Source organism: Trachymyrmex cornetzi, unplaced genomic scaffold, assembly GCF_001594075.2.
Source record: "Trachymyrmex cornetzi isolate Tcor2-1 unplaced genomic scaffold, Tcor1.1 scaffold67, whole genome shotgun sequence".
In the NCBI taxonomy this organism is placed as follows: domain Eukaryota; kingdom Metazoa; phylum Arthropoda; class Insecta; order Hymenoptera; family Formicidae; genus Trachymyrmex; species Trachymyrmex cornetzi.
In genome coordinates, this window is record NW_017299992.1 from 2304540 (window position 1) to 2319315 (window position 14776).

Genomic DNA, 14776 nt, shown 5'->3' on the forward strand with positions numbered 1-14776 from the left:
CCGTTCCGCTGGCGCGTCTATCTGGTAGCTAAGGCCCCGCGGGCGCAGTAACCCTCGAGTCCTCCTGCGTGTACGACGGTTTAAGGCGAATACCTATACAAAGGTCGAGATATCGGAAAACAATATCCGCGTACGGTGCCGGTAACTCGATATATCTCGGGCTCGCCCATCCTATTCATCTCTCTCTCTCTCTCTCGTCTCCCTTTTGCGTACCTACTCTCATTACTTCATCTCCCTTCCCGTCCTTTACCGGCGAACGGTCGCCGAGCCTGGGGGTGCTCGGAGCACCCCGATAGTCTCCCGAAACTGTGAATTTTCATAGAGACCAAGAATCGAGACCCGCCGCCGAGTTACGAGATCTGTGCACAGTGATCGGGTTCCGGTTCCACGTGCTGCATCGTTTTCGGTGGACTAACTCGCCACCGATCATCCTTGTCTCGGGTGAGTCTGCGCGACGTGAGATTGTGACGGATCTTCACGGTGTGAGATGTTGGACCGATTCGAGATGTCTCGTCGTCGATGAACACGTCTGCGTATGAACGCGAGGTTCCGATGACTCGCATCTCACGCCGGTGTCCAGTACCTGTTGGATTCTGAGAGTGGTGCATGTACAGTGGTGTCATCGAGTGCTTTAGCGGCGGACAGTTCTCGCGCCTCAGGCGATCGTAGAAGATTCGGAGCGGGTAGATCGAAATCGCGTACCCGGTGGGTCGGTGGACCAGGTGGATCGAGCGTGGATCAGTTTGATTTATTGTAGACGTTCCTCATACGAAGCGACCGAATGCCGAACCTAGACTACTACAACACTGCGAGAATGCATCAAATGGTAAACTCTTTTCAAAATATATTTAGCTGTTAGTTTTACTAAGCATTCGTAATGAAAAACAGCGAGTATAATCAACGTTGAAAGAAAATCTTGAGTCTTTTACTCTGAAATTTTGGCCAATATCCGTAGTCCATTTTTACTTTAAAACTATTTTAACTAATGTCTTATAAGATGCTAATATGACTCTGCGATTGGTTCATAATATCTTAAGACTGTACTTAAAACGGTATTAAATATGATGAATACTGGTCTTGACAAGATATAGATAAATTCAGAGCTCAATTCAGAATATAATTGTTAATATCATAACAACATAATGAATCAATGAAAAAGATAATGCAATGAAACATATTTTATTCATGCGCATACCTATACTTTAGTCTGCAGTGATCAATGTTATTTAACAATTTGCAACTTTTTAATCTGAAACATTAAAAAAATTTAACGTACATGCTGCTTACATCAAATGTGAGAACGGAATTCCAGTATTAAGATAACATCTTCCTGCATTTGAGATCGGATCACCAATGATCGCGTCTAATGATTGAGGTACACTTAGAGATAGAGTTGAATTATATGGAGTCCACCTACAAGATAGTTGGCACTATCTTAAATCTGAAATGTACACCTGGTCGCGGATAATGAACGGCTAACAGTGACGTTGCGTCACGCAATTCGTCACGCGCCCTGAGGACGCGTTTAAGTGAAATAGATACGTCAGAGTCTTTAAGGAATATAAGTTCATAAAATTGAGCGGTAAATCATTGAAGATTTCTTTGGCACGTACCACGCGCGCGCACAGACATACCTGCCGCCGTAATGACAGGTTTTAAGAACGACTCGTAAAATCTTGACACAATGGAATTATTCCGCAATATTGACTGCTTTGCGCGGTGTTCTTGCTGCGTTTCCACTGTATGCGATTCTTGACGAATATTGCAGTCCCGACTTTCAACGTATCCGACTATTACTCTGAGAAAATGATTTTTACTTAAAAATTTATTCATATATATATAGGATATATAGTGTTTATTTCATTAAAATCAATCCTTATTTAAATATGGCGAAATAAAATTTTATTCCTATCAAATAAACCATTAATTTTATTTTTTTACTATTAATGAGATATTTTCACAGAAATGTGTATTTTATTTTTACAGTCAAATTTTTTATAACCAGTAAATATTGAAGAAAATGTCACATAATATTTGCTTGCGAATATTTCGACTTTTTTTCTCAGTGTACGAATTGAATTATACAATGAAAAATATTCTTTTCTATCCGTGATTGATGTAGCAAAATATTAAATTTAATTCCGAATATGTGCGACTTTTACCTTTTTCTGCTGGTGTTTTGGATGTCATAAATCATTTTGATATAAAAAAAAATATCAGATATAGTCTATGATTTTCCAGTTTTCCTATAGTGAATTTGTAATATATACAATTTTTCATTAAAAAAAACTAACAGTTTGACGTATTGATAAATACTTTAGGTCTTGGAAGGAAATTGGACTTAAATTGTATTCGTTAATTTAAAAATTAGATAAATTTAGTAAATTAACTATCAAAATATTTTAAAAATTAATATTTTTAAGTATTTTATAATATTGTGCAGAATGTACATTTTACACTAATTTATCATGAAAAAAATATATTATTAAGAAAAAGATTTTTCAAATTATTTATTTTTTCTCTCTCTAAACGAATTATATCGTTGATTTATTCTAATTGTATCTTCTGTGCATGTGTATTTTAATTGTGTATTAAATCTTATTGTAAATATGGAAGCAAAATAGGCCCGCGTTCCCAGTTGAAGTTAAATGTTTGATATCAAATTAACAAGTCCGATCAACTAGCGGCTTCAATATTGACAAAGCGAAATGTAATGCTATTACCACAAACCAGCCATTAAATGCTGTAAATTTAACAAGTTTACCTTGATCATAATATCGCAAAGTAATTCTACAAACGCGTACTTACGGTCTTTCGACTACACTTAAAAAAATAAGTAGTCTACAGGAACAAAAGGAGACGTTTCTTTCAAAGAAAATATAATCGAAATAACAAGGATATATAATAGAAACAAGAACTTTTGTTGATAATGAGAGAATTTAAGTTGACATTAGCTACTCAGTTAAATTCAGACATTTAATATTAAAGATAGAAGAGAACACTTATTGAATTTTCTCTCTCGTGGAAACATCAACTTTAAATTCATCAAAATAATGTTGAATAAATTTAAAAGGCATCTTGAAAACATTTTTTATCCCACATTATTTTGGTAAACGAAATGTTTTTTTTTCCCATTTTTTTCGAGCCAATCTTTATGTTGAATATATTAAAATATTTTATCGGACAAACACATACACGCATATGTTGTAATTGAATTTATTAGCGTGCATACGTCGCATTGGCTGCAACTCAAAGCTGTGCAAGTCGAGGCGGAGTTCTTATTAGGTTGTTAATCGTCACACAACCGCGGGCGTAGACGCGCCTGCAACATTTCCGCTGTTCCTGTTAGCGCCCTTGATGTTTTACGATCGCCAATTACTTTAGCGTGTATCGTAGCTAGAACCGCGCGTGTGCACGCGCACGCACGAACATTGGTCCACCGCGCGCTTCCACAGGATTGGTCAAAATCAAAGAATGTGAGACGCGGCAGGTTATTCTCTCCACAGAAAGATCGCACGAAAGGTGCAGAATGTAATACATGTAGTTTCGGAATTCAAATAAGTTTGAGAAAAAGAGAAGATCGAAAAGCGACTCTGCCAATTAATCCAGTTTGATATTCCCATAAATATTCACGCGATGATTATGCCGGTAATTCTTCCACCACTTAACAAATAACGTTTTTTTGCTTCCAAAATCTGTATTTAAACAGGCTTTTTTGCTTGCAATCGGGCACAAGAAGAAAGAATAATTTTTGTTAAAGTATCTACACTGAGAAACAAATTGTTCAATTTATTAAATTAATTGTTTATTTGACCAAATTAATTTTCTTTTTATTTTTTTTTGGTCTTTATTTTTTTCATTGGAAAATGTATGTGTAATTTAAATCAAATATAATACAATATTCTTTATCGAAATAAATAAAAAGGAACTAAATTAATTTAGTCAAATGAACGACTTTTCTCAGTATAAAAATTTAGCTAAATGTAGATTTGAAAATAATTTTGTTGGACCATCGAAATAATTATTCAAATTAGTTACTGGAACGTCAAAACTTTTTGCAGCATTATTATCACGCTGGCGTTCTACATAATTATTTTTATGGTCCAACAAAATTATTTTTGAATATGTCTATCTAAATTTTTCGATTCTTGAGCACAACCGTTCTCTCTGTGTATGCAAATCTGTATAAAGCACATTTAATTTTGTATAATTAATAATAATTGTATTTCTATAAATGAAATTTGAAGTACACCTTATGCTTTTGTATACGTACGTGCATACACACGTGCTGCTATCGAAACGTACCAATATACGCGACGAGCACGCATCTAAACGTAGATACGTGCGTGCGTATAACTTTTGCATCTCGTGCATTCGGGAGTAGACGACGGGAACCATAGTACACCACAGGCACATAACTCCTCTTAGCTGACGTTTCAATCAACCGCGCCTCGTCTTTTGCTCCCCGACCTTTGTTGCACGCAGCATTTTTCTTTACGGTCAACAACGTCTGTACTGCTCGTCGGAGACGCCGGGTTTCGAAAAAAATATTCTCTCTAAAAAGGATAATGACGCATTTCCGCTTCGTAATTAACCATATAATGAAAGAAACAAAGTAATTTCTTTTTAAAACTGTAAGAAAACAAAGCGAGAGAGAAAGATGATTAGACAATTATAATTATCGTTTAAATAGTGACTATTTTTTTCATTCTTTAATCTTTATAAAGATAACCAGGCGTATACTTGATTTTTTTCTAAGCTATTCTATTGAATCGAATCCGATTTCTTTCCTCGATGATTTGACTGGCAAATTTCGAATGATTCATGTAATCTTATAGTTAGTCATGGGTGACGTTCTTAGAATCCAAGAATTATTCGATCGATAAAATTCACTTGCATGTTAAACGATAAATAACAATGTTAAAATGGTTGATTTTATCCAGATGTTTTTATTACTTGTATATTTTTACTCATTCGAATTAGAATAGGAAGTCGGTATTGAACGCGGATGGATTTCGCCAGCTCCGCAGTCAAGTGCGTCACAAAGGAGCCGGTACACGCCACCCCTGAAGTCAGCTTATCCAGTCGACCTACGCGAGAGATTAAAACAGGCAGACCGCGTATAATTAAATGAAACCCGTGCAGTTTGTCGTGAAAACACATTTTGCAATCTACTCGCGCGTATATCATCGGGCTCGAGCTAATCAAGATTAACTTATTCGTTCCCAGACGACGTACGCCGTGTTGCTGCGCGCCGGAGCGAAAAACGGAAATGTCGCGATCTCCGCGTGTTTCCTGACTGGCCCGCGTTATTAAACAACCATAAATTAGAAGTCGATAGCCGCTCACGAACAGGTTCCATTGAAAATGATGCAACGCTCGTTAACAGACCGCGGTATTAGCGGCGGGGCACACGGAGGGGGGAGGGTCAGCAAGAAATAAGATCGATGATAGACCACGTTGTCATCGCTATTAAGCCCGTTTCCTCCAGCCTGTATCCTCGTGATCTCGATAGAATGTTCTCGGAAATTATAAGGCGCGCAGATTATAACGAAGGCATGCAAATGAAATTCAATCAGGCCACGTAAATCATGCAACATAACGTACAATAATACAAATGGGCAGTAGGAACGGATGCCCTATTGCCCTGTTCCCCCTTTTTTGCAATTTCGTAATGACAACTTAAAGTATTATAAAATAGGAATAATATTCTTAGAATTGTATAAGACGGGTTATTTTTGTGATTTAAAATTAATTAAACAATATATATAGGTATATTTATAAAGTATCATTGTAATATTTGTGTTTCAATGTTTTATTATATTTTTGTTATTTTTAAATTTTATTAGAGATTCTATGTGTAACAAGTAATATTAGTAATAATATTTTACAAATATATACCTTAATAAATACATTATAACTCACGTACATATAAATTTACAGTTATTAATAAAGGAGATATATAATTCTAGATTAAAGCGTGAGAGAAACACATAATTTTCTAAACACTATGCTGTGCTAATCGATACTAGGCATACCAGTTTTCTCACGGAAGAGTTTCAGTTTTAAGAAACTCTGGTAAAACGTTAGTCTTTTAACGCCAATTTCTGAACGTTTGCAATGATCGATTCGCATTAGATATATAATGCTATATACAGTTAAATTAAATTTTGCAAGGGTAAAAAAAGGAGATACGCTTTCAACAATCATGGAAACGATGACGATGACGACATTGAAAATCGTAAAACACATAGCGGTATATCTATATGTATAAAAGTTGATAGTTCTTGCGCGAACAGTTTCGGTTATTACATCTGCTGTAATATTTACTCATGATTTCTCTTACCGCGAAGACATTCCTCTCGAGTCAGACAGTAAGAATTCCGGGCACGTTGCGCGCTTTTTAAAAAGGGAGATTAAAAAAGAGACATAGAAAAAGTAGGTGAGAGAGGAGGAACCGTGCAGAGGATGGCAGAGCGTGAGTGAGGCCCGTTTCTTTCACCTGTGCCACCGCGAGCAATAAATAACCGCCAGCTTAGCTGATTTTACTGCCGTGTGTTTGGGTGATCCCAATAACGCCGCCCGAAGAGAAGGGACGAATAATGCGGAGAAAACCAATCTTCGCGCTAACTAGCCATTCAGACGGCAGAACTGCCAGACGTGTACTCGAGGGACCCTGGTTAACCCCTGAAACGAAACGGTTTCAAGCCTATTTCGGTATTAAAGAATATCCGCGAGTGTAACGCGGCACAACCGCGTGGGCGGAAACGCTACATATCGGAAACGCGCGGAAAAAGATGATTTTACATTTATAATCACTACGTCCAAATTTTCAGTGGAGTAACACTTTTATTCAGAGTATTATTTTATTATTCCATATTATTTCAACTGTTTTTATTGCTGGATCAACCATAGTTTCTATGTAATTTTTACAGTTTTCTCAATCACGTTTCATCATTAAAAAAAAATATTAATAACGATATTAGCTCAATTCATCAAACTTTCACGTTATCTTACTCTTTTGCTTTAAATTTGATTATATTGTATACGAGAGTATCCAAAAATATTACAAAGGAAAATGCGTCCTGCGCGCAGCGGTGCGCGAATAATTGTATCACACGTTGCAATTGAATGTGGTTTACGTTATATTTAGGTTTATATTTGCTATGCATTACATTTGTAAGAGTATTCATAAGTTTTACAAAATACTTAAAATTATATATATATACATGTCTCAGATACTGATACAATATAATAAAATACAAATAATACTTATAAATATTTACAAATATTTGTAAAATTTATAAATATTTACAAATGTAATAGCAAATATAAACATAAATAACATGTAAGCCACATTCAATTGCAACGTGCGATACAATGTAATTATTCGCGCACCGCTGCGCGCAGGACGCATTTTCCTTTGTAATATTTTTCGAGGAAAGATTCGGCGCAAACAAATGCAGCAAGCCAGCGCGCGCGTATGCTTCGTCGGTATCTCGTTCGCATATTTTTTTCAATATCGTGTATTCGATATCGCCGAATCTGGCGTTTCCGAGTTGGCAGAACGGCGCCGTTCCCCACGTATGAAAACAAACTTCAAAAATTGATATCGGGCAAAAATGAAAATGTAAATCTCCGCGCGCGGGGCACCGTCGTCGCGGGTAAGCCATTACAATTTTTTTTTTTTTTTTTGGCCGCGATATTGCTGCGGCAACAGAACGCGCTCACTCGCATTTTGAGAACGCGATGCGAACCTAAACCGCTCTTAACAAAAGAGAGTCAATATGGTAGTTTTATCAGAGAACTGGAATATATATCACACACACACACACATAGAAACATACCATGCATACAACTTCAACAAACACGGTTTAAAAGTAGTCATTGTCCAAATAGAATGGCGATTGCTTTCAGTGGATAGTTCTCCAAGTTGCAACTTATTCATTTGAATGATAAAATTTTCAAATTTTTTTCTCGTTATTGTACATATTTTTATCTCAATACTGTAAACATTGCATGTTATTACATAATGAATTTGTTACATAATTTGTTTTTTCGATATATTAAATTCGACATGAATTAACTCGAATTACACTGCTTAAATTATTTTTTTACTTGAAAATGAATCTATTTCGTGAATAATTAAATTAGTTTAATTAGAAAAGCTCGCGTTTGTTTTATGTTTCTTTTTACTACTTTGCTATAAATATCGTATTGCTTAAAGTGCTCATCATCCGTGTCACTTTTAACGTTTCTTTCTTTCCGCATTTTTCGCGTTGCATAAATGTAACGCGTTATAGTACCTTATTATATTATCCATTTGAGCGCATTCCCGATCGAGCGTTCTCGCCTTCTGCGTGGGCAGCAACGCATCGCGCAACCAAGCAAACTTGGCACAACAATAATTGCTCCGGCATGGTAGCTATTAAAGCGCGCGATTTATCACCGCAGGCATCATAATTCAAACAAACACCGCGAGTCTATTGTCTTTAATGAAATTATATCGTCGGACATTAATTATCAGTGAAATTGGAGAGACAGTCGTTATTCACAGTCCTGCGTATCGGGTTTCTCTCTTCTGTCTTATTTTTCTCTCGTTACGCTCGTCCTCGCGTCGCCGTGTCATTGATAAAACGCTTTTCGGTAGATGAATTTCGACGCACGACTCTCGTCGCAACGTTTTGCAACGGATCGTCCATCGTCCATCGTGTTCAATATATTTGCTGTCACGGCACGAAAAATTGTTTTCTCAGATGAATGCTTTTGACGCATACAATATAAGTGTAACACCGGTTAAATAAAGGAAGTGTATTTTATCATTCGTCAAAATCGAATAACTGATGAGATGAAGTCTTATTTCTACTTATAGCCAGGTGTTCATAATTGATTCTTATATTTAAGTATAATCTTAAATACAATCTTAAGATGTTGTAAGCCAATCACAGATTCGTATTAGGATCTTAATAGGTTTTTTACAATAAGCCATGATCTATACTCTGGTAGAAATGTACGCAGTTTTCCTAGACACCTATCCAGTTACTATCTAATATGACTGTATTCTCATTAATTGTGCCAATACTGAGTAGGAAATGGACAAGAATTTGATAGAATTTTATTCTGTCCATTTCACAAGCAGTTGGCTTGTTATTAATTAATTTAATATCCATTATTTCTTGTGTTTCTATTCAATAAATGGATTCAGATTTTACGTATTTTGTATGCAGTAACTGCAAACAAAGTGTTATATCCTGATTGGGATCCTAAGTAGTTTTCCTTCTCAGTTACTAGACAGAAGTTGGTGTAACTGTTTAGTAACTGCTCAAAAAATGCATGAAATTTCTACCAGGATACCTTGAGTCTTAATCTGTAAAAAAATTGACCAATGTAGTCGAATATGAGAAGAATAACCGATACTATAATCGGTCAATTTATTACTTAAAGTTTAGGTATTCTATCGAAAACTATCCACTAAAAACAATTGCCATTCTAGCGACTTAAAGTTTAGGTAATGGTTTACTGTAGAAAGCTTATTAGACATTACTTAAGACGATCTTTAATAAGAATGATCTTATTAAATCGTGAAGAATAGACTTGCTAAACTTTATTCCGACTTTTGAACCGATAAACAGTTGTTTATCTCTTCAGCCAGCAAAACTTTCATGTTGATACTAAAGTCATACTGTTAACGAAGTTATTTCATTAGTGTATACGTCACGGAAATGGATCTTACGCGATTATAAGGGGGGAAGCGAAAATGAATTTCGTCCACGGGCCGTGGTTCACGCGATCAGATAAATCATGCACGCAAGGCATTTACTTTATAGCCAACGCGATCGCACAGTCTCAGCGTTTTTTGCTTTAATAATCGGGTGCACAAGCAGCCGGGCGGATAATTTTGGCAGAACGGTTTGGTTCACCGTTTACCTCCGTTAACAAAATGGTTTAATTACTTCGCAAACAAGTGGATCAATATCACCGTCCACCGACGGTGATTACGAGTGTTGATATCGCGGCCGAAATTACCGTCATTATAATTTGTCGTTGATTTCTGTCTGTCCCCGAGTATAATGAACGTTCTGTTTGTTCTTTCTTCGCGTGATTCACGAAGAAAGGACATGCGACGTGACGCGTTATCTGAAATCCCCTTGGATTTGAAAATTAGATTAAAGTCAGAATCGATGGCTCATTTGCGAGCCGCACACTGGCGCGGGAAACCGTAAAATTACGTGAGCAGCGTGCAAACTTTGATTCCCTATGACATAATTATTGATCTGCCGGGACGCTCTTCTCATGCAATGTACGCCGATCGAGAACCTAATTTCATGGGGCACGTTTTCTGTTAACGCGCCCATACGGATCTCTCGCAGAGAGAGAGAGCGGCCGTATCTATATAATAACTAGTTAAATTCCGGTAGTGGCTATCCCTGACGAACGGTAGCCTCTAATCAACCTAATTTCGGGTTCCTTTCCTTCAATGCGGGCCAACATTGGAATTATTTCGTAATTGTAATGGATCGGAATGTTGCGCGTTCGCTCTTTAGGAGTCGGAGTCGGAATCGGTCCCGACACAACTCGTCCGAGCATCCCACTGGTCTTGTGCGCTTTATTTTTTTTTTCCCCTCTCTCGTTCCTCGTCCGCCATTATCGAACCCGTTGTGAATTTGATTTTTTAGACATATGATTACGATCCCCCATCGCATCTCGACGATCGCACGTTGCTTTTTGCGATGCGCCGCACGTGGAAAGCTTGTGTGGCCGGGTAACAGTAAAAAGATGGAGTACATCCTCTTTTATGTACGATTGAAATTTATCAAAAAATATTTCACATTTCTCTCACTTTTTTTTCTAGCTGTAAAATTTATTGATTTTATGCATTAATAATAAAGATGATTATTATTATTATCCTTTGGCAAATTGCGTGGCGATTTATTTGTGTAGTAAAAATATTAGGGCAAAGAAAGATTGTTTTTTACGATAACCTTTCGATTTCAAACGATAACCCTTCTTAACAAGTAGGCCTCATAAAATGATTGGCAAAGGCTTGAAAAGGCAGATTTGCATAACGAGCAGAGAGGGAAAGGAAGGCGTTATTCTGATGACGATACTTGGGATAATATCCACTTACGATAAAGCATGAAACGATATCGCGAGTGTTGTTAATAATTTCGTTGTAGCAATAATATGCATCGTCATTTCGGGAAATGTTCCTTTCCCTTCCGTCGCGGCCTTAAAAGTTTAGAAACCCAATACCACAGAGGATCTCTCCTCCCGGACGCTCGGCACTCGGGGTACTCGAAGTAATAATCGGGCCAGAAGTAAACTAGGTCCACGCCATATCGGACAGAAGTAGGGAGCACCCGATGTAGTTCAGCCGGTCGATTTAGAAACGCCTTGGGGGCGTATAACCGACGCGGCGTTATGCTCCTACAAGCTGAACCACTCCAGTCGCCTATTCGATATTCAATATACCGCGGCGAAATTGTCGCCGCTCTCTTGTACGTAATAAAGTACGGCGAAATAAGCGGGCGAGAGAGAATCGCGACAGGCTAATGCGTGTACACGGACTGGAATCCGCCGGAATGTGGTACCAGTGAATCATACGCTAATTAAAAGCAATAACGACGACGCAACTGTCGCGGAAAGATTATCTCGCGATCGCGCGTGAGTCGTGCTCGATCCCGATTACTATCTCCTCTCTCTCTCTCTCTCTCTTTTTCTTTTCTACAACAGTTGTATGAAATATCGTCTGACAGACAAATTTAACTTCGTTTTTGTTATGCGTTTTGGAAAATGCAACCGCGTGGTCGAAAAGTTTGAAAATCCGGTGGTCCTGCATGAAAAAAAAACAATTTTACTGAAATTTTGTTAGATATATGTAGTTTAAAAATTTAGTTAGATATATGTAGATTGAAAATAATTTTGTTGACCATCAAAATAATTATATACCTAGAACGCTCAAGCTCTGGTTGCTAGAATGTCAAAACTTTTTACAGCATTGCAACTTTTTACATCATCATGCTTGAGCGTCCTACATAATTATTTTAATATTCCAACCAAATTATTTTCAAATCCATACTAACTAAATTTTTAAATACTTCAGCAGAACTGCTTTTTTCCGTGTGGTTTAAATATAAATTTTTGTAACATTGTTTTTTAACTTGTTCACATTTTTTAAAAATCGACTCTTATTTGCCCGTTTATCGTTATATTATTGAATTTGTAAGAGTCCTTGACTATTTTATATTATTTATAAATTTTTGGTTACACGTGCTTTTATATATAAGCAAAAATATTAAAAATCTGCTGTCTTTATCACCAGATTTTTAAATGTATTTTGTATTTTTTTTTATTTGTTATGTTTTTGCTTTATAATCTATGCTTTGATGAGCTTGTTTTTATTTTAGATGGAATTACAATAACTGTGTTTTTGCGTTTATGTCTTTTTTTACTTATTATTATCCCCTTGTGATTATCCGATTTATTTTAAACCAATCTGTTATGAAATAAAGTTGTTATTATTATTACTATTAGTACATAACTTGTTTATACACACAACAATTTCCTCGCGTACATGTTAAAGTTATTTATGATATATCAAAAAATTTATTAATTCATCTTTCCGTAATTTTTTTTTATACAACACTGAATATGTATATTTCTATAATAGATATATTAATATTTTTTTAACAACAGCAACAGAAGCGTTACACTTTTATGGCGCTCTGGATTGAAGCGCTCTTATTTGTCTTCCTTAGGAAGACAATATAATGTACAAAGGGAAAAAGTGAGATTAACTCAGCGTCGCGATCGGATAACCGCCATCTGTAATTATGCGTCTGAAATAAAAGGATGGTAGTATACCGAATGAATAAGTAATAGAAAAGGTATAGGGTTCCGCGCATTAAATGAAGCCCGGGATAATGGCGGAATGTAATCGTCCCTTTCATCGGACTCATAAATCAGCGTCTCGCGATACGATGGTATCAACGAGCTATAAAACATATCGGTGAAATGCGCCTTTGCTTATTATCATCGTTAAATAATCGAGTGGCTTTCTATGATTTGTTACGATGTCCACTTAGCCTTCATAAATTGCCGGGACCAACGCGAATGGATTATTCTGATAATGAATGGTTCATTCTTTGCCGTGCTAAACTGACACTGCATCAAATGAATTTTGCATCCGCGTGACGATCAGTTTTGCCGCTATAATGACTGTTTGATCTTTGAATATTTATATGCCTGTCGACATTGCTTACTTTGCGCTATGCGTTTGTGCAGAATAAGAAAGATTTGAATATTCCTTCATTAATAATACGACTTTAATTGCAAGCAGATGAATATTTGAAACTTTTCGAGGTACTTGCTATACAAGATCTTGGTAACAATTATTTTGTTCAAAAATGCATAACAGATTCGCGGATGAAATTGCGGATGAGATTCGTAAAATTTTTAATTTTAAGACAGGAGGAGACGTAATGTTCAATGAACTCGTCAACTCGTTAAAGAAGTCATTAGAATAGTATTGGCTGTCATTTCCGATGACAAGTCGAACAAAAAGACTCATCCAGCGGATGAGTCTTCACCTTAATGATCCAAGATGATCATCGAGAATGAACCGTTAAGACGTTTTTAACGACCAAAAGGATCGGTTACGGCATCGAACTTCACAGAGTCTCAGCGAATTAGTGCGAGAGCGCGACATTGCACTTAGAAAAAAATAAATAAATAAAAGAGAGTTGATGCTCTCGTTTCGAAACGAGCGTAACCGATTGAGCCGATTGGATAGTGAGCGTCGCGAAAGCATCCGCGGAAACGTCGCCGTTTCCCTGGAACACCACTCCGTTTGTGGTTTACCGATGGCAGGGCAAAATGATCGCGGCGGCTAGGAAATAGCTCGGCAAATAGCGCGGCTACCCTCGTTAACTCGATTTAATGGCACGTCGTTAGCGGTCGTATACGCCTGGTGACCATAAAAAAAGGTGATGCACTCGGAATTTGGGATACGGGGAATCGTTAACGGCTCCGGACGGAACCGGGACGCGGCTGTGTGTTATTGTGCCTTACCGGTTCCCTGGAGCCGGTGCACGCGCGCCGGCTGTGCCTATAAAGGGCGATAACGCCAAGAATTGCCGGCGTAAAACTTCTCATTTCGGCCTCATCTCGACCCCCGATATAACTCAGTTAACTTCGATCTCCTTAATTGTTGTTGCTCGCGTGCGGCGCCGTTGCCGGGGCGTTACGTTTACGGCGAGGCATCTCGAGCGTGGTACTTTAGCTTTGATTGTGCTGGGATAACTTTGCAGCACACTGAAAAAAAAGTCTAGTTATAGCTACCAAATATTGAGTGAAATAGTTTCAACTAAATGTTGAGGTAATATAACTAAACATAAGTTTACCTTTACAAATATTTTGTAAATATTACTAAACCATATTACCAACGGTAATACTTACTAAATACTTGTAAAAGTAAACTTATGTTTAGTTATATTACCTCAACATTTAGTTGAAACTATTTCACTCAATATTTGGTAGCTATAACTAGACTTTTTTTTCAGTGCAGAGTGACAAGGGAAGACTTTAAAAACTGTAATTTCTATTGTTCGAAAGATCGGCCAACGATCGAAGTTCTGTAATATCGAAATTGATAGTGATTAATTGATATTTTGGATATAATTATGTATTAGGGTGAATTTAATTTGTATTAAAAAATATTATTTGATGGTGGGTCTAAAAATCTTCTGTAAGATAGTAAGATAAGTGGAATATTCTA

General features: G+C 37.0%; 1 protein-coding gene across 5 annotated transcripts in view; it reads left to right on the forward strand.

Annotated features, from left to right (window-relative positions):
* Positions 1–14776, forward strand: part of TfAP-2 (transcription factor AP-2) — a 240846-nt gene that overhangs the window by 94332 nt on the left and 131738 nt on the right. The window contains exon 1 of one of the 5 annotated variants that reach the window (XM_018517311.1): positions 768–826. The exons of 3 other annotated variants lie outside the window; for them this stretch is intronic. Coding sequence is in view for 1 of the 2 variants with exons in the window: in XM_018517316.1 (XP_018372818.1) it covers positions 815–826 (12 nt within the window). In the remaining variant the exon portion in view is untranslated. Of the gene's footprint in view, positions 1–767; positions 827–14776 lie in introns of those variants that run through there. One more of the 5 variants, XM_018517316.1, reaches the window with a different exon arrangement.